Below are 22,535 nucleotides of genomic sequence, written 5' to 3'. Positions count from 1 at the left end.
GAAACAACTCACCCTGCGGCTGCCCAGTCACTGGCACTATATTCAGTGCAAGAAAGTTGGTCCTGTGCAGCCAAGTGCAGGGTCTCGCCTTGGTGCGACAAGTTGATGGGCACAGCTGGAATGGGAAACCTCAACAGACATCATTTCTGCATCTGTGTACTCTACCAAAACTGATTTGATCTGGATTGGACATGAGGATGCAATGCAGAGTTAATGCTGCTTTATGCAGACAAACAGATCAATATTTAAACAAACTAGAAGGTAAGCTGGTGTAGTGAACAATCGTCAGGGTAGCAGAAAGCCTGCCACTACAAAGTTAACCTGTCCATATTTTTCGAACAAGCCATAAGTCTGTATCAGACTAGGAATTTTCACATAGGCTTTCCTCTAAAACAAGCAGCTCTTAAATCGGATTCAGTGTACTGTTCACCTGGAGGGAGTCAGAGACTGAATCTCACTGATCTCCTGCATGCGCTTCAAATAAAGTTTTTTGATTTAGCAGGAGCTGGAATACTCCTTGTGAAAGAAATACATCTTTTTTCAGTGCTTACATTTGAGAATTTGTTTTAGATAAGACTTGTTGTAGCTCTTCTCACAGCCCCATTTGCTACTCCAATTTCAATCATGACAATTTCAAAGATGATACTGAATTCAGTGGGCTACTCTGCAATTCAGTCAGGACAAGGTTTGACTCACTTATTTATGGGCTTTTGAGCTCATAGAGAAAGAGTGATGGTGAGGCAGAGTAAGAAATCAGCTTGCTATAAATGAGCTGTAAGTCAGGAAGAAAGCATGTTACAGTAAAAAAAATATCTCTTACCAGCACTGGCCATTCTAGAACTGACTAACACTGCAGTAAAACAGCTGACTCCCTCTCAAGCTTCTATCCAAATTCTGACAGTCCAAAAGATGCTGATAACCTAAGGCTTCGAGTTGCCAAGTTTCATCTGCTTGATAGTAAAGACATTATTAACAAGTTAGAGTTAACTGAATATTAAAACAAACAAACCCTGAGCTGTTGGCTCTAGTGAGGTGGAATATGGTTTAATGTTAACATTAAACACCATCACTTGTAGTCCAGTAGCCGTAAAAGAAAAGGCCACTGTGATAGAAGCAATACAGAAAGATGGTGAAAAGTCAGTTGCTTATCCCAGCAAGATCTATGTATTTATTCCAGGTAATGGCTGATTTTGCAGCGAGTCTAAATGCTGGCAATACGTATTAGAAAACCAAATTTTCTATCTGCTTCTTTCAGTTTGTGAACAAAACACCAGAAGTGATGTCAAATAGCAAAAATATCATCTTTTCTCTATTGGCTTTCTCCTAAAGCAGTGTGCATTCAGCAGGCTAGGCAAGCTTTTCTGAATGCCTCTCTAAGCATCCCTCAGGTGGGTAAGGACTACTGACTCCAGTCCTGCAGAAGAACAGTGGTCCTTCTACATTTCAGGAAGGAGAGACAGTGGCAGGACAGATAACGAGGGCAAAATAGAACAGACGTGTGATGTGGGTGGGGAATTTACACCTAAAGACACATGGACAAACTCTTACTCTTACCAAAAGAGGCAGGAAGATCTTTTTCAAATGTCTGTGAAGAAGATGCAGGACTTGGGAGTCAGTTCCTTGTTAAAAATCTCCTGATAGCCCAAGCGCTGTGCTGTATCATTCATTGCCAACATACAGACAGGCTGGCATATGCTCCTATTTCCATTGCAAGGGAAAACAGCCAATTTTAGGACCCAAAGCAGCGTGAAATTAGTCACCTACGTGACCCTACCTGTGCAGAGAGCCTCTGCCACTGACCTTTTTGTGTGTGCGTGTGCATAAGTGTCAGGAAATCACCTGGAGTGATGCCAGGGGCTGAGGGCTCATTGCCACGTGATCCACAAGGGAGAAAAGGGTAACTGGCAGGGGGTGCAAAGCAAACCACAAGAAAAGATACGATCTGAGCAGGCAGCTTGCATCTGCAGCATCAGCTGAGTGCGACTAGTGGGCTCTGTCTATTTTAAGTCCATTTGATGCAGAAATCATAGCCCATTCATGAGGAAGTCAGTATCAGAGGTTGTAAAAAGGAATGAATTTTATTATTTTGATCATCTTTATACCGTTTGGTTTCTAAGCCCTGACTCACATTAGCAGAATGAGAAGAAGCCCTCTGAGCCAAGCCCTGCAAGGAACATGCCTGCCACAGAGCACCCGGCCATACAGGCAAAAATGAATGCCACGCGCCCAAACAAATGAGTACAGGCCCCCATCTCTATCAAACCTCTACTCATTCCCCAGCTACCATGTGCCCAGAGGTGCAGGAACACTAACAATGCCAACAAAAAGATGCAGATCATAGCTCACTTGCGCTGCAATGCCAATACAACAATGCAGATCACAGCTCACATGCGCTGCTTCTGCCTGCGAAGTTCCCAGAGAGAGCAAACTCTGGATAGGTCTGCTTTCTACCTTGATGTCCTGACAGCTCTGCTTTATACATTTATCACCCCATGCTGCACAAAGCCTGTTTCTGTGGACGCTCACTACCCAGCACACAACTTATGGGCAGGACAGCCCTGCAGCCCAGGGTGCCTCCACACTTCTCCAGGCTCCTGCATCCGGGGGAGCTGCAGGATCTGGGTGCCACCCTGCCTTACCTGTGGGGCTGTCTGGATGTCCTGGAGAAGCAGCAGGAGCCACAGTCCAAGTGCTAAGCTGCCGGCAGCCATCTGCAGTGGTGTTAAATCCCCGCAGCTCTCAGCATTGCAGGTTAGACAGCCAGGTTGCTCCTTCTGAAGGTTGAGATCCACCCAGGGTCCAGCCCAGTCTTGCTTCGTGTCTGTTTACTCAGTTCACAACCATTCCAGCTGTTCAAGACAATTGGGAGAGAGAATTTGAGCCTCAAGCTGAGAAAACTATTTAGAAGGAAGGAGGAGGAAGAACTGCCCAAAAAAAAGAAAAGTAAAAAAAAAAAAAAAGAAAAAAGAAGAAAACAAAACCACGTCAATCACCATCTCGGAGCTGTTGGGTTTCTGCAAGTTGGTTGCATGCATCAAGGTTGTCACCTGAGGTACACAGCTGGCTGTGCAGAAACACAGGCTCCTAAGTCATCTAGGCTGCCCCTAGAGAGCACTTCACCACACTCAAGCCTTGGCCAGGCACGAATCCAAGCCCTGCCCCGTCCATCTGCCACACTCCCATGAGCTGCAAGCAAGCCTCAAGAGAGTTCCCAGTAAGAAACACTCATTTTCTTTTCAGTACAGTCATTCCATTCCTGTTTGGGCGACTAACTGAACACTCACAACCAACCAGGGTGACCCCATAAAGGTTTAGGCTTCACACATTGCCATTTAAACACCAACACAGCACAGAGCATCCTCTCAAGGATCTTTCTCTTTCTTCCCACCTGAAATCAATTCCTGTCTCTGACAATAAGCCCTTGGGCTGCTACTTGGCATTTCCCTCACTTCCATAGGTTACTCTGTGTAACGAGTTTTGATTCTGGTGCTTGGGAAGGTTTCTGTTTGTTTAAGGTGTCACAGAGCTTTCTTATCTGCCCTAAAGGTTTTGTCAAAAGTAAAAGTTCGCCACTTCAAAAAGAGTCAGACTGCCTTGAGAACCTCTCTGAGGTGCTCAGGAAAAGAATGAGAATTTGAATTCTCACAGTCACAGGTTTCTGATTCTCACCCTTATCAGTGAAAAATAAAAATGAAAGAAATGAGAAAAGACTGAAAGTTGAATAACTGTTTTATCAAAGCCCCACAGGTACCTCAGTGCCAGCACAACAGAGAATGAAAGATAAGAGCATTCCACAGGGACCCTGGCATGATGTATCTTCAACTTGGTGTTTTCAGAACATTGCACTGCGTGTCTGACACGTACCTCAAACCTCCTGTCTTCACTCTGTCAGCTTCCTTCTCAGATTATAAGCTCTCTTAACTATAAGAGCTATGGTGGTAGATACACCTTTTGGTCTAGAGGCAACTAAGGGTTTCAACGCCCAAGTATTACATTATTGGTTTTCCTAATTAAATAATGATCTAGAAGATGCCTTAAGCTTGTGTGCTAACATGCCATTAGGCAAGTGTCCCAATTTATGTGTGTGTTTTCAAGCAACACAGTAGTCAGAGCAATTAGTGAGCTCAGTTTGTCTTTTTTTTCCCCCTGATCTGCTATCTCAGCTTTCCTAGTAGAAGGACAGGAACCAAGATAAGACACAGCCTGTTAAGTTTTAGCCCCTGTAAGTCCTGCTGCTGAGGTCAATGGATCCGATACAAAAACTAAGGACCCAAGTACAAAAAATGGTGTGTGAAAGACTTCCTAGAAGTGGGAGAGTTTTCTGGCCTGTATTCCAGGAAAAAAAGACTGAAATGAGCCTACAGAGCATTTTGCAGAAATACATATGCCAGTTCCTTTTCAATAAATGGTGTCAACAAATTTTTAACCCACTGAGTAATTTCAATCAAATTTGGCTGAGGATGCCGTGTCATAGAGTTTTACAAGGTTTCATGGAAGGAGGTGACTTGGATAGAGAGGCAAGATCCTAGTGACGCGCACCGAGGGAAAGGCTGCAGTGGGAGAAAATCCATCTCATGCATCCAAAGTGAAACTAGGCTTCTCAGCTGACATCCTTCTCAGAAATTCCTACTCTGAAATCCATACTTCATTGAACGAGCCATGGAAAAGGGTGGGAAGTGTAAAGCGCTTATTGTTGCTGCTGGGTTTTCGGAAAGGTTACTACATGGCACAAAGCTTTTACAAGTCTGTAATGAAAGAAACAGCAATGAGAAGGGTGAAGAGGTTGTTTTTATAAGAATGTTCTGACCTGCACATATTTTGAACTGAATGCATTAATTTCAGCCTTTGTGTGTTTTGAATTCAAAGACAATGAAAGGGGCTTTCCAAAAGAAGTCCTATCAGTAACTGGAAGAAGCACCTCCGTTTTATAGTAAACCCACACTGATGTTCTCTAAATATTGCTTGTATTTCCTAGAAAATAATCCTCTATGTTAACATGAAAAAAAAAAAAAGCAGAACAAATAGAAGCAAACAAACAAACCCCTATTTCTCTGTTCTACCATCATAGGACAACGCCTATCAAAAAAAAACAGGGAAAGCCCCTAGGAGGATGCTATTATTATTTATGTTTATTTAATTACACGCATCAGTCTCTAACGTCTGAATTTCCTTTCATTTTAAATGTTAAATCAGCAGTGCCCAGAGACAATGTTGCCTGGCATTTTCTATTCTAATTAATTCAGTCAGTGCCGAGCTTAGCTAATGCTTAGAGAATTTTTATACTGTAGAAGCAGCATTGTTACAGACACGTCCAGGCAAAAGCACTCAGGACATGGCTGATTTTAGTCTCATATGGTGCTTTTAGCACAGTTCCTTGTGGGTTTTAATATGTATATTCAGTCATTAAATATCGAGCTGTTTCAGTGGCATAAAAGCATTGAGAAAAGTGTCATCTCTAAGCTTCGGTCAAAGAGATAAAGGAAACCACTGAATTCAAAAGGATATATATTAAACTAACCTTGTGTAAAATCTGTATTTCGGTGTCTGTCAATGTTGCTATTTAGAGCATTGCAGAACACTGATGAAAAATCACTAAAGTCTTGCTTCTCAGCTAGATGAAACACCACCAGATCCTAAAACTTTCCTAGGAGTCTCAGCAGTGCCAAAGGCAGTGATATACGCAACATCCCACAGGGGGTACAAATGAAAGGCGAAATCCTTCACAAGTTAAAAAAGAAAAATGGAAGCATTTACTGTAATAAAACCCAAAAATCTCATGGTTAAAGGAAGGAAAGTCACCTAGAATGACTTTTCTTGACACCTCTCTATCTGTTTATGCATTTTAGCTCTTAAAGAGCTCTCCTCCTGGGGATCTTGCAAAGGGACGCTGTGGTAACAACACGCAGGGAGAGCATTTGGGATTCCAATCATTTCAGGCACTGTAAGAGATGCTGACATAAACTGAATGGAAATCCTTGGGAGGCAAAAGAGGACAGATGGGAGGGGGGACGACCATGGTGCAATGCGATCTCATTGAGAAACACAATTTACTGAGCAAGCAATTGGAGTTTGAACTGGCTGGAGCTGACAAAGTGTTTGGACTTGTCTGAATGTCTAAAAAGGAATAAAATCTCTCACAAACTGGCAAAATTCTGTCCCTCTATGCCACTCTGGTGCTGATACTTATTTCCTGGCACATACACTTCTCTTATTCTTAGTATTAAATATTTATCAATCCATTTATTCATGTCCCATCAATCAAACCACTCTGCCACGTGTTAAGTACATTGCAGGTGCTCTGATAACATGACCTGCAGAGCTATACTGATTTAGGAATTTACCTTGGTATATTTGTCCAATGTGATCAACAGAGAAGACGGCAGGAAGCTCTTGTTGCATACTTGTTGAAATGTAGCAATGACTTAAAACAAGAATTCCCAGTAGGAAAAAAAATGGGTTGGGGTCATAGTAAAATCCCAATACACATGGGAAATCCCAAGGCATTTTAGTAGCTGTAGATGGACATTCTCACACGGCGTTTCTGTTCTCTACTAAAAATAACAGAAGAAGCTGTCAGCTTCCTTGCTTTATATAAAGTTTCATGCATATGCAAACCAGCAATCTAAAAGAAAAGAACAAACATTCCTGTTTGTTTGCAACTTGGGACCTTTGTTTCAATCAGCTGCGCTCTTGCTGAGTACAGAAAATTTCTTGGCAATTAATGAACAACCAACGGAAGGAGACACATCCCAGTCTTTTCCCAAGCACTGATAAAGTTACTTTTCTTTTCTTTTTAAACTACAGCATATAACATCAAAAAGGACTTACGACAAACAGCCAGTTCCTGACTGGGGGAAGCCCAGAAAAGCTCTCAGCATTTTTCTGACTCTGAGCCACAACAGAGCTGTTGGAAGAGTTCTCCAGACAGCAGAGAACCAAAGTGCCCTGGGAAATGGGAATCTTCTCAGCTGATATAGTCTTACTGTCAGGAGTCTTGCTTCAGCTGAGATCTATACATCCCCCCCTAGAAAGCCCATTGATTCCATTCATATTCCATAGTTTTCATTCCAGTTACTTCCACCCAAACGTATCCTCAGTTTACAGAGTAAAATATAAGTCAGGGCTACACTCTGGCTTTCCAGAATCCACAAAGTCACTTGTAGTGTTGTTCTCCTTAAAGAGTCGAGTTTCCTGGAATCCTAACTCTGCATTTCTGCTACCAGAGATTTGGACTCAAGTGTTTGAAGGCTAAACAAGATACAATGATACGTCTGTCATTTTACTCATTTTTTGATTGGCTTGAGCTATTCAGAACTTTCATTGAAACAAAACTTTAAGCAGCTACAAATGTGTCAGACTGGTCATGTTAATAATAATGATAACACGGCCTAATTTTCAATTTGATATCTTTGACAGATACCATTTACATAAAGTTGATGCAGATAACAAACTCTTACAACTGTTTTTGTTATCTCAACTAATACTCCTGCCTTACACAGTGATAAAATAACTAATGTAACAAAAAAAAGAACCTGTATAAAATGTCTTTTTTTTCTGGTGCCCAGCAGCTTCAAAACTAAAGTGCTTTTTGAGTCAGACTGAAAAATGAGAAGAGCTGACAGAGAACTCGGTGCTCTCAGGAGAGACTCAGCTTCCATGAAAGAAACCAAAACCATGTCACAGAATTACTATGCCCACAGCCCGGCTGAGAGAGGCGAGCTAAGAAGAAAGATCACATCATGTCTGTACTTTCAGTAATTGTAACTACAGCATCTGGATGAGTGGTAGATTTAGACATCATCATTCTCCACAGAGAAAGCTCTGGTCAAATAGGTTGTTATTTGAATACCATTTGCATTTTCTGACCATACCTTGCTACAAATGGGAAGGCTCAAGGGTGAACCTTCCAGGCTCCAGACAGGACAGCAACTCGATCATCACAGCTACAAAGGAAGTGGTGGGTAATAAACGTTGGACGGGTAATACCATGTGAATACCAAAGTGAAAGGTAAAAGAAGCTTTTGCAGAGCTTTGCCATTCCTAAAAAGATCTGCTTTCAGATATTTTGTATGCATGAACTGACAGGTCATTTGTAGCCAGGTTCAGCTATTTCCGCAAAGCATTTAAACTGGGAAGTTCATCTTAAGTCAATAAACAGTTCCCAAACAAACCAGCTGTTTCAGGATGAAACACCACTCTATCGTTTACTGGAAATTATTTATGATCTTACTGCACTCCCTATATTAACTTTCCTTTTTCTTCTTTTATTTTGGGACTAAATACACCCTTTTAGAAGATTCCCGGAATTATGAGCATTTCACTTCCTTCTAGTAACAAGATAGTCTGCTCACATTTACACAAACAAATACAAACTCAGTCATTTCAACTGAGTAACTCTTAATCTCTACTACCGGAAAGGCAAAGAATCTTACTAAGTCCAAAATAAAAATTATATATGCCTAAGTTTTCCTTATTAACTTAATTATTTTACATTTATTCTGATATGCAACTGTTAATGCTGTTACTGCAACTGAAATGTGCTCTCTGTGTATGCCTGGGAAATAAAACAGGGAAACAGCAAAAGCGCCAAGAGTTCCAATTCTATATATTTTAATCCAAAATTGAAAATAGAAGTGTTTGAGCAAGGCTGGACATGTGGTTAAAACACAGGAATGCAAGTCATTAATTCCAGTACTGTCACAGACCCTTTAAGTAACTCATACCCATTCTTGGTAGCCTGGTTTTCATCTAAAAGCTCAGCATTATGAAGCATCTATTAACAGAAGCAAGATGAGCTTTTCTTTGCTGATTTTTTGTGAAAGAAACAAATGGGAACATTTTCAGGACACAGTCTTTTCGAAGTGTGCAAAACTTTTCTTCTATGACTTTTATTTTCCTCTTCCTAGCAGTGTGGTTTTGCTCTGCAGAAACCAATGGAAAATACCAGTGGAAGGAGAATCATAGCAACATAGAATTTTAAAGGTTGGAAAAGACTTCTAAGATCCACCAGTCCAACCATCAGCCCAACCCCACCATGCCTGCTAAACCATGTCCCAAAGTGCCATGGCCACATGTTTTTTGAACCTTTCCAGGGCTGGAGACCCCCTCACTGCCCTGGGCAGCCTCTGCCAGGGCTTCACCACTCTGTCAGTAAAGACATTTTTCCCAATAGCCAATTTAACCCTCCCCTGGCACAACTTGAGACCATTTCTTCTTGTCCTATCACTTGTTACGTGGGAGAAGAGACCAGCACCCACCTCACCACAACCTGCTTTCAGGGAGTTGTAGAGAGTTAGGAGGTCTCCCCCCAGCCTCCTCTTCTCCAGAGTTCCCTCTTCTCCAAGTTCCCTCAGCTGCTGCTTATAAGACTTGTAAGAGAAAACCAAGAAAAAAGAAGAAAACCAAGAGAAAAACAAGCCTTTACGTCTAGTCTGACATTACCAAGGAAACTGGTGAAACTGAGGTTTTTAACTCAAAAGAGAAGGTGCAAAATTTCTCTTGTGTTTTCAGATTTGACACACTCTGTAATCAAATTCTTCTGGGCTTTGAAAATGCACTTTCCAAAGAGATGAAAGCTCCCAAAATCAAAATTTGCAAACCATTCAAAAAGCAAGCTCATGCCTCTGCAGACGTTTCACCTGAGGCTCTGCAGACAGTCATTTCTTGAGATGCTGATAACTGAACAGAATGAATAAATCAGCACTACATTCATTCAAGACTCTTGGTATTAATTCTTACAAGGTACTGACAGCAAGAAACACCCAATCCTGAGATATCACCAAAACTGTCATACAATAATCCTCCCAGAGGGGGCAAACAGACAAACCCCTAATGGCAGCCTAAGATTGTCAGCGAGAAGCAGACAGAGCCAGGTTTTAAAGGCTGAACTGCAGTGCTCTGTTAAAAGCAATCACAAACATTATTTACTGCGTCTAATTTGTTCAATTAAGCAAAGCTGGATTTCCCAGCTTATGAATTAGTGTAGCGTTGTATGCATGAAGGACAGTTAGAACGTTGAACTAAACCACCAGCTTTACCATCAAAGCATCAGGCAGGCATTGTCATGTCAAAAGGACATGACAGTGGCACGTTCCTAAGAAGAAAAAAAGTAAATGAGGTCAAGTTAAGAATGCTGGACTTCACTTTGGCTTTTCCAGCTTCTAGTGGCTTCCAAGTGGGAACAACACAGTACCTTCCAATTTTGCCAAACATTCTCCACTACAATCACAGCCACCAGTCACACATGAGAGTGAAAGATTCCTGCCTTCTCCTCCCTGAGGGATTTTATGCCCCATTGCAGAAGACAGTTGGGAACAGACTGCCACCTCTCGATGGGCACATTTGAGTTCTCTCTTCCTATCCCTAACCGATCAAGATAAAAAAAAGTCATCTTAAAACCAGCACAACAAACATCTCCTGGTCAGTGGATTGTTCCTCACCATCTGTTACAGAAAATTCTTTCTCCTTGGGGACTACTGGGCATGTCGGGCACTAGGTGGATCTGTCCCTAGATCTCTGCCACAGTTCCATACAGCATCATGACACCCTCCAGGAACGGGAGATACGCTATCCCAGAGCCCTGCGCCTGCACAACAAAGTTCAGCATTTGTATTGTTATGTCGTTAAGCTCTGGAGATAGTGGTACAATATTGGGAACCCTTCCTACCCATCATTTTGAAGCCCAGATCAGCAAAGGTCTCCCTTCACTCCACATCACATTCCTACTTGCCCAATCCAGGCCTCATCTCCACAGTCCCAGTATTTCTTGCCATCTGCCTCCTCCCAACATACTTTTCACCACTCTCTCTACCTACTACACATTCCCACAGCCTCACCTCTGCTTAGCCTCCTCTCCAGAAACTCCTAGCTTCCAAATATTCCTGTTTTGCTAACCCACAATCCTGACATCCCATGAACATTAACCTGCCCCACCCTGTTCTTCCCTGGAAGTGAAGAATCCATCACAGCTCAGGTTGCTGCCAAGTCCACAGTCCAAATGCAGAAGCTGCATTAACACCGGATGAAATGAAATTTTTCAGCCAGTAAATAGACTTATTCCTTTATGACATGCCCACAGGTAACATCGCCATCATCCTCATTCATCAAAGGATGCGTTATCTCGGACTGGGTAACGTTTACAATTGTTCAAAGCCCCTGTGCAAAACTGTGTTATTACACTAACTACGGTATCCACACTCAAACCACTCCTCACAGCACATGGTTCAAAGGCGTCTTGTGAAGGCCTGTTACTCATCTCTGCTCTAGGCTGGATAAAACTCCTTTGCCCATCTTCTGGATTGAGATTCTGTTTCCTATTCAATATTAAAACAAAAAAAAAAGCTGGTTCTCATAAAGCATGACCTCACTTTCTGGAAATTACTTTTCTGTTGTTATTCTTGCATTGCTGCTGTTCAAATTAAACTAACTAGAATTTGTAATGTTGACATCTTGAACACAACCAGCAGCCACACTGTTCGGCTCACAGCCTTACAGACCTCAGCAGAGCAACTGTGAGAAAACAGCCACGTGAAATTAGAGCAAGCATCTTTTTGGTAACTCTGCCTTGAAGCGAGATTATGATCCAAAACTTGACTATACGTGAATCACTTTCTTAGTAGAAGATGAGGCCTCTGTGCACATTCACGGCCAGGTGTCCTAACTGAAAAAATATGGGTTTACTCACTTTCAGACCTCCTGTCTCTCTTGCAGAGAAACAGTGCAGCTAGAAACAATCGGTTCTAGATTAAATTCTGGGTCATGTATCAACAATATTAACCAGGCTCCAATTGCAAAATCTTTGATATTTTCATTTATGAATGAAAAGAGAAGACCAAGTTGGCCAGCAGAGAAATCTGTTTCTCTATACTATCAACTACAAACTGACCGGGCACTCCTCAGAGTAGAAGTTTCAACATGTAGAACCTGCTTAAACTGTGCTGGAAAGCCTGAGTACACTGGGTAGACTCCCTATGCAAAAAAAAGGATCACGGTATAAGCTTATTCTGCACTGAAATGGAGATGTAACTATAAAACAAACATAGAACCATCAGGTCACTCTCCAAGTTACAAGGCTAATCAGATTTCCTGTTCTGAAAGAGTAATAAACAAAAAGCATAAGAAACAATTCCCTATACCAGTTCAGACAAGAGAGTGAACTCAGGTGCCAATATTTCCACACGGAGATTGAAATCAGTCCTCTTAACGTGAAAGTGAAACAATTTTTATTGGTAAAAAGGACCGAGGGGGTGACTCAGATAATTAAAAAAAAATATATTTAGAGACCGAGCATTTGTGAGAAGCTCCACTTGAAAGGGGATATGAGAACACAAGAAGGAGAGTACAAAGAGAGGGTTAAAGCTGGCCTGAAGCACATGCATGGGGAAAAGAACCTTTTCTGAAGATTTGCTACCACAGACAAGATCCGGCATTGTATGGCTTAGCCTTGCACTGGAGAGACAAGGGAGATGAAGGAAAAAAAACCCAAAAGGTTCCACGGACAGGCATCCTTTTAGTCTGTTTCAGCTTGCACCATCAAAGAGGCCAGAATCAACATTCAAAGAGACAAGCTGAGGTTAACTTGGGCAAGCAGGTGCAGTGACATTGAGTTCTTTCACCTGTGGAGGAAGAGAGCCATAATCACACTTCCAGTACTTTCACAAGTGTAAAAGATGGAAAGTATTCCTGAGACACTTCGAGTTCAACATAGGATCCATCCTGCACTCACCAGACAGATCTCACATAAGATACTTAATCTTACCATGCTTCATGTTCTCTGTTGATACGGTGGAACAGGCTTGCTGTCATTTATTTCAGGATAAATTAAAACATTTATGACATCAGTTTTATTGTTTTTATACAAGGAAAGCAAGATCACTCTATAAAGTTCCACCAGATCACACTATATAATATATTTTGATTTGGTACTACTTAAAAACATCAAAATGGTTTTGATTTATCTCAAATAAACTTGTAAGCGCAAAGGCAAGCATAACTTGCAGAGATTTTACGGCATTATCTGGCTTTTTGATGAATAAAATCTCATACTACTTTAATTTGCCTTTTCACATTCAGAATTCCCTGATGTAACACACTCTGGAGCTACAGACAGTGTAAAAGTAAACTGGATTTTTTTTGTTTTAACTAAACTATCGAGTCACCCAAGTCTAAGACACTAGCAAATTAACTGTCATATTTCAAACATCTGGAAATGAACATATTTGTATGCATTCCGTTCAACCAGGCCTCTAAAAGGCTAACTCCTCATCCTGGCATTCAGAGTTAATGTTAATATTCTGATTTACTTAGTTGATGTGACAGATGAACTCCGTTGCCCCAGCTGTCCTACTGGTAACGGTACTAGTTAGTCATCATGGACACATCATTTTATCCAGTCCTAGGTAGGAAACCTCAAGCATCTGCTTAGAAGTAGATGAAAAAGGCAAAAAAAGGAAAGTGAAAACACATATCTGAGAGATTGTACTTTCAGCTGTGTGTATTGGTTGCTCACAATTAGGAAAAGTAAGAAAGATCTGTTCAAAGATTTATTTGTATCCAAATAGAGTGATGTCCACCCTGTGCCCATCCCTTCCCCAGGGCAATTTAAGTCAGTAGTTCACAGAGTTGAGACAGTTATATAAATCTTGGACTTCCTCTGTTGGATCCAGGTTTTTACCTCTTATCCAGCCCTACTTGCTTCTTTGTGTGTGTGCATGCTCATTTATACACAGCAACAAAAGGAAATTGTGTCACTCTGCAGATAAGGAGATAATCTTCCAGGCGTTTTCATTTGACTATCACATTGAATATCACACCCTTTGGAGAGATGGGATTGCAATTCCCATCTGTGCATCTTGCAGCATCTCCAGGGACTCCTAACAGCTTATTCTTACCAAGCGAGCATGGTGAGAAGGCTTCTCTTTCAATGAAGCTCGCAGATCCAAGCTGCTGAGTGTAGGGTCACTGGAAGGGATGATATTTTTCCAGCCAGCCAGGCAATGCTGTGAAAAGAGGGGTGCTGGTCGATGAGAAGCTCGACATGAGCCGGCAATGTGCGCTCGCAGCCCAGAACACCAACCGTATTCTGGGCTGCATCCAAAGCGGCATGGCCAGCAGGGCGAGGGAGGGGATTCTGCCCCTCTATTCCTCTCTTGTGAGACCTCATCTGGAATACTGTGTCCAGTTCTGGAATCCTCAATGTAAGAAGGAGATGGAGCTGTTGGAATGGGTCCAGAGAAGGCTACAAAAATGATTGGAGGGCTGGAGAACCTCCCATATGAGGACAGGCTGAGAGAGTTTGGCCTGTTCAGCCTGGAGAAGAGAAGGCTCCGAGGAGATCTTATAGCGACCTTCCAGTGCCTGAAGGGGCTACAGGAAAGCTGGAGAGAGGCTACTCGTAAAGGCTGGTCGGGATAGGACCACAGGGAACGGGTACAGACTGGAGAGGGGCAGATTTAGACTGGACATTAGGAAGAATTTCTTCACCATGAGAGTGGTGAGGCCCTGGCCCAGGTTGCCCAGGGAAGCTGTGGCTGTGTGGCTGCCCCATCCCAACCCTAACTATACTATGATACCAGGATACTAACTATGATACTATGAAAAGAGATGGCAATGCTGCATTGGAGTGCTTTGCCCTTTTTGATCTATTATTGCCTAAATAACTTCTGCACAGGCAGGATTTAGCAGGTAATGAACTAATTTTTGAGGAATTTTATCAGAGTAACGGGGAAGAGGAGAAATCTCTAATGAAGTACAAATCCATAGCTGTCTCCTATTCTGCCTTTCACTGGCCAATTATTTCTAAAGCAATCTCCTGTTTTGTGAACTCAAGCACCCAACCTCTCTGAACTTGTCTCAACTGACTCATCCAGTTCTCTAAACCACAAAACCAAGCATCTTCCTTCGTCTTCCCTGGAGATCTCTGGGCCAGGGCCAGGTCTGTTCAGTAATACTGCCCGCAGCATTGCCTGGAACACAGGACCAAGTCTCCAACCCACCCTTGCCACTATGGGTTTTGCCTGGCCCCTATATATGTGAATACTTTGTGAAAGCCTGTCTTTTAGACTCTGTAAGGTCTGTGGGAAGAAACACAGGCAGTCATAGATACGGCTCATCATGTTGAAAGATGAACATCTGAAATAATGATGAGTGAGTCATGCCCCAGAAACACACAGCTCCAGGTCGCATTTTCTCTTTCTCAAGTGTAAAGCACTTGGACACATACTTTATGCCAGTTACACAATGGCATGAACTCAGAAGCACACACCAATGGCTTTTCTTGCTATCGCAGTGACGCAAATCAGAAATTTTGGTGGGAAACCTGTCAGGGGGGTGAGGCTCAGATTCTCTTTCCTTCTAGTGCTGTAACAATGCCCAGCCCGGGCTGTGCCATCAATATCAGCAAGGAGACAGCAACTTACCGAGGGTAATGCTAGATTGTCTGCCAGTTCAAAGCTCTTCCTGCGATGGGCTTTGTATTTGTAGGCAGGCAGAAGGGTAGACCTGGGAATGCTGACCCTGTAAACGCACAAGGGAAGTAATGGCCTACACCTTCCACAAGGAAGAGGAAACCTGCATGCCTTCCTCACTCAGAATCCAAGGCTTTAAAATCCCAAAGACAACCAAGCAAAACAGTTTTGGATTAGGGCATTAAACATTTAACATGTACATTCAGATTCTGGACCGAATTCAGACAAAACATGCATTTCTCACTGACTTGAAAACTGTTTCTGCTTATGGAAAAGATCAGTAGGGAGTTTTTAAGCAAGACCAATCTCTGTCCTGAGAGCAGCAACCTTCTACAGAGCCATTTTGATGCTGTTTCCTCCCTTACATGATCAACTTTTTCTTCCCTATTGTTTGCTGGAGTTCTATGTATTACAAAGCAGTAATTTTTATCTACCTGACATGGGCTGGCTCTTCTGGGGGCTGGTGAGCACGTGGGATCTTACAAACGGGGCAGGCAGATTCTGAATCCACAGGGACAGTGAAGAGGCGCTGGTTTAGTCGATAACAGTAAACACCTGCCATAGAACAAGGAAACATCACAAGGTTTCTCAACCCAGTCAACAAAGCAGCGCTCTACCACAGTGCCACGCATGCATTCTATAGAAAGAGCTGCTTTTCCTGAAGTCTCTTTTACATTTCCTGTCCCCAGACAAGTTCCTAAAAAGCAAAACCAAAACTTCAACCTTCTCAACTTAAAAAGAGAACTTTAGCCAATTACAAGAAACCCTGACAAAATAAGATGATGCTGATTGAAAGCGGATTCCCTAGAAGACTCAAGTATCTTTGGAGTCGGAAGTTGAATCTGGTTTAGAAGCTGCAGCTAAAAATAACACATTCTTTCTTATCTTGCACGATTGGAGGGCTCCCTCAGAACAACAGGCAAAGACTGCAGTTTTTCATTCACAGAAATTGGACTAGGAAGAAGTCTGATCTTACACTTGTGAGAATTGGTTATCAAATCTGGTTCTTGTTGCGGAACTACGTAATCCAGAGCCTCGGGCCTAAAGAAACGAACAAACAAATCAGTTAGTCACAGGGGGGTAAGCCCTGTGAACAGCCCCACCTCTTCCAAGCATACAATTCGGACTGGGAGATGAACAAAAGCCTAAAAACCACCCTCACCATCTCCCACCGCAATCAGACATACTTGTCATTACTCTAAAGGAGACGCTGCTGCTTCAGCTCCCTCCCCATACACACTTACTCCAGGGGCTGCTCATGAATACACGCTTCTTTGTTGGCCTGTCGGAACTCATGCAGATCAGCAAAGTATTGATCCGATTTTTCTGCTATTGAAGAATTTGTCTCCAGGAGCCCTGAGAACCCCAAGGAAAGAGAAGAGATCAAGGAATTACTGCATTTGGGAAAGCACCAAAGCAAGCCTCAAGCAAAATGGTCAGACCAAAGGTCTGAAGCACCAAAATGAGAAAAGCATAGCATCGTGTCAGACCAGAGGTTTACTGCATGGGCCCTTCATTGCATTCACTCATTTTGGTTACTTGGTACCCCCTCTTGCCCCACTCAACTTTGTCATTTGCTGCCTGGATTCCCATATCACTGTCACTTCACCATTCCAGGGAAAGACAGGTCACCTCTGGTCTGGATGGGGAATGGCTTCCAACAAAACTGCATCTGCCCTGCTGAGACCTGCTACATGGGCTCTAGGTCTGCAGATCTATCATAGCTCAATTTAAAGAGGTCATAAACTGTTTTAACTCTCTATATGACCACGTTATACTGAAAGCTTTGCTTCAGGTTTAGGATTCACCTGCAATCCAGTCATAGCCCAGGAAGGGACGCGCGGACCAGCTGCTCACAGGCACAGTATATTCTTCAGGGTCAGACTGAAAAGTCACATGGCCAGCGTCCTTCAGTGAAGAAAACAATTCATAAACACTTCTGATATATCTAGCAGGACATTCAGAGGTACAGCTCAGGAGGTAACAGGCAGCTGTCTAAAAGGGACAGCTGTGGCTTAGTTTGAGGCTTGATTCTACTTATACCTCTACCAGCAATTTCCTTACCAGCCCTTTGTCTTCTCGGTTCATAAAATAGAAAGAGGAAACAGGTAATTTGCTCAGGGTAAGGCAGTATTTTTCAGGGTAAGGCTTTAAACAAAACGCTGACTTCCTTGCAACACACACCCCTGAAAATCAGGCTGCCTGCACTGCCCTGGAGAACGATCACGGCCATAGCCTGCCCTTCACATCTAAGGGAACAAGCTATGTAGCAGCAGCAGCACCGCACCAGGGTGCTGTCCCTGAGCATATGAATCACATACACTAATAACAAGGGGTCTTATAATGAAGTGCTACAGTATTCTGGTCTTTGGTTCAAGGGCTAAGGAAAGCAGGGGCTGAACAAACAGTCAACAGCCCCCGGCTGTTAAGGCTGGGAACAGTTCTGACCCCAATTTCCAGTTTACATAGTAAGGACAAGACAAGTAATGTTCTCCTTACCCCTCTTCCCCATGCTTCTATTGACTCATGAAAATGAGCAAAACATCGGTTTCATTGTTTACCTTCACCTTCTTGGACTGAGACGTCAGTGAGATTGATTCAGGGATTGTGGGCTCTCTATTGACGACATGCTGCTTGCTGGGCTTTTCACTTTGTATTTTGCTCAGTGATGGGTCCAGATGACCTTTAAGCTGTGTTTTCTCATGGAGATCATGTAGCACAGTGGACTGTCTTCTGTTCTCTCCATGTTCCAGAAGGAAGGAGTCTTTCTTTGGACTTCCTTGAGCACAGCCATCCCTATCCACTCTGGAGTTTTCTCTGCCACATGTAATGATTGCAGACACTGACGTAAAAATCTTCTCTTTGTCAGGAAAGGTGGAATCCAAACCTACTGCTTCTTGCATCTTCGCTTGTTGTTCCTGAACCTCTCTGTTATTGCTGCTGTGTTTAAGAGATGAACAGAGGGCTGTTCTGGCCATGTGAGTTCCAGGTTCCACAGACACCAGCACTGCAGGGTCAGCTGTAGAGTTTCCATTCTTGACCTGATTCTCCTTCTGTAAGGACAGAGACTCTCATACCACACAGCATCCATCCAGATTGCAATTATCTTTCATTAAGACATTAGTAAGAGAAAACCAGCCTCTCATTCTAGGCTGCTTACCCCTTTAAAATCCTGCAGGGCAAAAAGCAAAACCTTCATATTATTCATAAGACATTATTAAGTGTTTGGAGAAGATAAGAAAGGGGGTTCACTACCAGCTAGATGCAGCTTTTCTCAGGAACCATTACACATTCAGCCTTTGTGCTTAGAAGAAACAAAACGGTTACATTCCACAATGTTAATTCCTATCTTAGATTAAGAAACATAAATATTTTAGGCAGGAATTGATCTCAATGAGAATGTATTTGAGACCACAGGATAAACAAACCAAAGTCTAGCTACTTCTCTGTCAGACTCCTTATTCCATCCAGCTCCTCCGTGTTCCTATGTCTCCTTTGCCACTCCTCTCCACAGGCAGAGCTGCTGCCTACCATACAGACACAACACATACCCCTCCCGTGGGCAAGGGGACAGATCTTTCCGTAGCTGTTCTATCATGAAGAGATGCTGGAAAGAGTGTCTTGCTGGGAAGACTTTTTCTCATCTCTTCCTGCATCATTCTGAGCCTGTGTAGAAGGTCCTGGTTGACCTCACGCAGCTTCTTCAGGTGCTCTAACTCCATCCTTTGCAAACATTCTCCTGTAAAGCCAGACGAAGGGTGAACTACATGAATCGAAGCATTAAGTGAAGAAGAAAACTCAGGGAAAATAACTTTCAGAGGACATATCATAAAAAACACTTACAGCTGTTGGGATGTTGGGAGCGTGGATCATTGCTCCTGAGAAATCAGCCAGTCTCAGAACTCTTTACACTGAGAACCAACACCACTGCATACTTCTCTCCCCTCAGAGGTACTGCATTTTGCACCCAGAAACTGGCAGCTGACTGAATAAAGACAAGACATACTTACAGAGGAAACCGTTAACATCGTGTAGATCACATCAAAAAAACAAGTAAGCGACATTTGATTCAAAGGCTGGTATTTAGGATAACCTTAATTCTGCCTTAATTATATTGTGATAATGGCAGGACACTCATAAATTCAAAATATGAATAATGAATATGAATGTATTTACTACATCCGAAAGAAATATTGAGCCAAAGCCGCCCTCCACATCCCCCAGGCAGGAAGACCCCAAGAGGCTCAGTTATGACTCAGCACTAGGACTCAGACAATTCCAGTACCACCTGTTAAATACTAAGGGTTACTGCCCTTTCACCAAGGGGGAAAAAAGGAGTAAATAAATAATACGCAGTTTGACTGGAAGGTTGTCACCCTGTACAACACATTTACAGCATCACAAACTCTTCTAAATTTGCAAAGTGTTGGTTGCCTTTTTTTTCTCAATATGAAACAAAACCCAAACCCCCGAACTGCTTTTGGACAGAGTGATGAATTATGTTCTCAAGTAAAACTCTGTGCTTCTCTAGGATCTTTTGCCTCTAGGATCCCTGAACCCTTCTCCAAAGCTCAGCTGGTTTGTTTTTGTCTGCTACCCTGGCAACTGGAGACAAAGAATCAAATGCTAACACTGTACAACCACACTCGGAGGAATGAAGAGCAATGCTCACAATCAAACTACAACATATCTTTTAGCCTAGAGAAAAGGAGGCTGAGGGGACACCTTATCACCATTTATAGCTCCCTGAAAACAGGTTGTGGTGAGGTGGGTGCTGGGCTCTTCTCACAAATAACAAGTGATAGGATGAGAGGAAATGGCCTCAAGTTGCGCCAGGGGAGGGTTAGCTTAGATATTAGGAAAAAATCCTTCACTGAAAGGGTTCTCTAGAACAGCTGCCCAGGGAAGTGGTGGAATCACCAGCCCCGGAGAGGATTAAAAGACAGATGCACAAGGTGCTCAAGGATCTGGTATAGTAGCAGACAGGTACAGCTAGACTTGACCTCGAAGGTCTTCTTCCAACCAAACGATTCTATGACTCTTTTCATTACAAGAAATAAGTGAGAGAGGCACTACCGAACATGACACAGATGTCAGTCTTGAGACAATAATTTTGAGATCATACAATCATAGAATAGTTCGGGTTGGAAGGGATCTTAAAGATCATCCAGTTCCAATCCCCCTGCCATGGGCAGGGACACCTCCCACTGGATCACCTGAACAAGACCTAAGTTCTCAGAGCATTCACAAGACAAAGCTAACTACATCATCTCACCATTGCTCATCGGAAAGTAAATACTCTGAAACCACACTAGTCAAGGGACTTTCTGGGAGGGTTTTACCAGATGAGAGCCACTCTTAACATAATGGCCAAGAAGCTGATGTCCTTCACATGCAGCCCCAGGGCTTTTCCTTCCCAAGAAGGCATCCAGCCTCTCATGGTTATGAATCATAGAATCACCAGGTTGGAAAGGACCCACTGGATCATCAAGCCCAACCATTCCTAACGCTCCCTTAACCATGCCCCTCAGCACTTCATCCACCCGTCCCTTAAACACCTCCAGGGAAGGCGACTCGACCCCCTCCCTGGGCAGCTGTTCCAGTGCCCGATGACTCTTTCTGTGAAGAATTTTTTTCTGATATCCAACCTGAACCTCCCCTGGCGGAGCTTCAGGCCATTCCCTCTTGTCCTGTCCCCTCTCAGCTTTCTTGTAGCCCCTTCAGGTGCTGGAAGGTCTCTCTAAGGACTCCTCGGAGCCTCCCCACTCTCATCGTGAAGAAACCCCTCCTCATGTCCAGCAAACACTTCCCCCCCCCCGCCCCCCCAGCCTCCCAGCGCGGCTCCCGCGCACCCGGAACAGGAAGGGGAGGCTCCCTAAGGAAAGGAATCCTTCGTAGCGGGGCGAAATCCCCTTCCTTCTCCATGAGGACCCCTCCACGGCTCCCGTGCCCCATCCCCCGCCTCGCTCAGCCCCACCTGCCGCCAGCCGGGCTCCCCCGGCGGCCCCGGAGCCGCTCCCCGCAGGCGCAGCCCTGGAGGCGGGAACCCTGGGAAGGGGCCGGGCCGCACGGGCAGAGGGGCCTGAAGGGTGGAAAAGAGCCCTCACAGCTTATCCAGTCCAACCCTCAGCCCAACCCCACCGTGCGTGCCAAGTCATGTCCCAAAAAGTGCCACAGCTCCAATTCATTGAACCCCTCCAGGGGTGGTGACACCCCCCCTGCCCCGGGCAGCCTCTGTCAGGGCTTCACCACTCTCTCACTAAACAACTTTTTCCTAATATCCCATCTAAACCTCCCCTGGTGCAACTTGAGGCCGTTTCCCCTCGCCTTATCAGTTGTTACTTAGGAGAAAAACATACTAGCAGGTCAAGGGATGAGATTCTGCCTCTCTATTCCTCTCTTGTGAGACCTCACCTGGAGTATTGTGTCCAGTTCTGGAATCTTCAACATAAGAAGGAGATGGAGCTGTTGGAACAGGTCCAGAGGAGGCTACAAGGATGATCAGAGGGCTGGAGCACCTCCCATGCGAGGACAGGCTGAGAGAGTTGGGGTTGTTCAGCCTGGAGGAGAGAAGGCTCAGAGGAGACCGTAGAGCGACCTTCCAGTACCTGAAGGGGCTACAGGAAAGCTGGAGAGGGGCTGTTCATAAAGGCTTGTGGGGATAGGACGAGTGGAAGCAGGTACAAACTGGAGAGGGTCAGAGTTAGACTGGACATTAGGAAGAATTTCTTTGCCATGAGAGCAGTGAGGCCCTGGCCCAGGTTGCCCAGGGAAGTTGTGGCTGCCCCATCCCTGGAGGTATTCAAGGCCAGGTTGGATGGGCCTTGGGCAGCCTGAGCCAGTGGGAGGTGTCCCTGCCCATGGCCGGGGGGTGGAACTGGATGATCTTTAAGGTCCCTTCCAACCCAAACTATTCTATGATTCCAAGATTCTACGATTATACTTTGATGACAAGGATTTTCTGTCATTGACCCAAGCAATGTTGGGAGGACGCTCCTAAACTTGGATGTTGTCAGCTCCAGTTTTAAGAACTGCAATTTCTTTGGCTTCACCAGAACTCCTGATGATAGA

General features: G+C 43.8%; 2 protein-coding genes across 6 annotated transcripts in view; both read right to left on the bottom strand.

The window, feature by feature from the left end:
• TNFRSF8 (TNF receptor superfamily member 8) overlaps positions 1 to 12,046 on the bottom strand; it is a 28,664-nt gene extending 16,618 nt beyond the window's left edge. The window contains exons 1-2 of one of the 3 annotated variants that reach the window (XM_054085828.1): positions 9,258 to 12,046; positions 2,640 to 2,849 (exon numbers count right to left, since the gene is read on the bottom strand). In XM_054085828.1, the coding sequence (XP_053941803.1) occupies positions 2,640 to 2,711 (72 nt within the window). In that variant the 5' untranslated portion in view covers positions 2,712 to 2,849; positions 9,258 to 12,046. Of the gene's footprint in view, positions 1 to 2,639; positions 2,850 to 2,993; positions 3,204 to 9,257 lie in introns of those variants that run through there. The other 2 variants (XM_054085829.1, XM_054085827.1) reach the window with 2 other exon arrangements.
• Positions 12,047 to 12,259: 213 nt separating this feature from the next.
• On the bottom strand, positions 12,260 to 21,575 carry MIIP (migration and invasion inhibitory protein). 3 transcript variants are annotated; one of them, XM_054085834.1, is made up of 11 exons: positions 21,113 to 21,255; positions 19,308 to 19,449; positions 19,016 to 19,227; positions 18,026 to 18,517; positions 17,273 to 17,372; positions 16,709 to 16,820; positions 16,441 to 16,505; positions 15,899 to 16,019; positions 15,417 to 15,513; positions 13,890 to 13,997; positions 12,260 to 12,614 (listed from the first exon to the last, which is right to left on the bottom strand). In XM_054085834.1, the coding sequence occupies exons 3-11, from the start codon at positions 19,184 to 19,186 to the stop codon at positions 12,573 to 12,575; spliced, it is 1,308 nt and encodes a 435-aa protein (XP_053941809.1). In that variant the 5' UTR covers positions 19,187 to 19,227; positions 19,308 to 19,449; positions 21,113 to 21,255; the 3' UTR covers positions 12,260 to 12,572. The 3 variants fall into 3 exon arrangements, with proteins under 3 accessions (XP_053941809.1, XP_053941808.1, XP_053941807.1); XM_054085833.1 differs by lacking the exon at positions 21,113 to 21,255 and adding an exon at positions 21,442 to 21,575 and having other exon boundaries at positions 12,262 to 12,614; positions 19,016 to 19,203; XM_054085832.1 differs by having other exon boundaries at positions 12,262 to 12,614; positions 19,016 to 19,203; positions 21,113 to 21,254.
• Positions 21,576 to 22,535: the final 960 nt, after the last annotated feature.

The sequence above is a fragment of the Cuculus canorus genome, chromosome 21, assembly GCF_017976375.1.
Source record: "Cuculus canorus isolate bCucCan1 chromosome 21, bCucCan1.pri, whole genome shotgun sequence".
NCBI classification, from domain to species: domain Eukaryota; kingdom Metazoa; phylum Chordata; class Aves; order Cuculiformes; family Cuculidae; genus Cuculus; species Cuculus canorus.
This window is presented reverse-complemented; position numbering and strand designations above follow the sequence as displayed.

Excerpts from the sequence above, each read along its gene's own strand:
- MIIP (XM_054085833.1), bottom strand. The coding sequence starts at position 19,186 with ATGGAGTTAGAGCACCTGAAGAAGCTGCGTGAGGTCAACCAGGACCTT. Across the intron at positions 16,821-17,272 it reads GGGCTATGACTGGATTGCAG|GGCTCCTGGAGACAAATTCT; the intron begins GTGAATCCTAAA and ends TGGGGTTCTCAG. Across the intron at positions 12,615-13,889 it reads CTTCTCACCATGCTCGCTTG|GTGAAAGAACTCAATGTCAC; the intron begins GTAAGAATAAGC and ends CTTCCTCCACAG.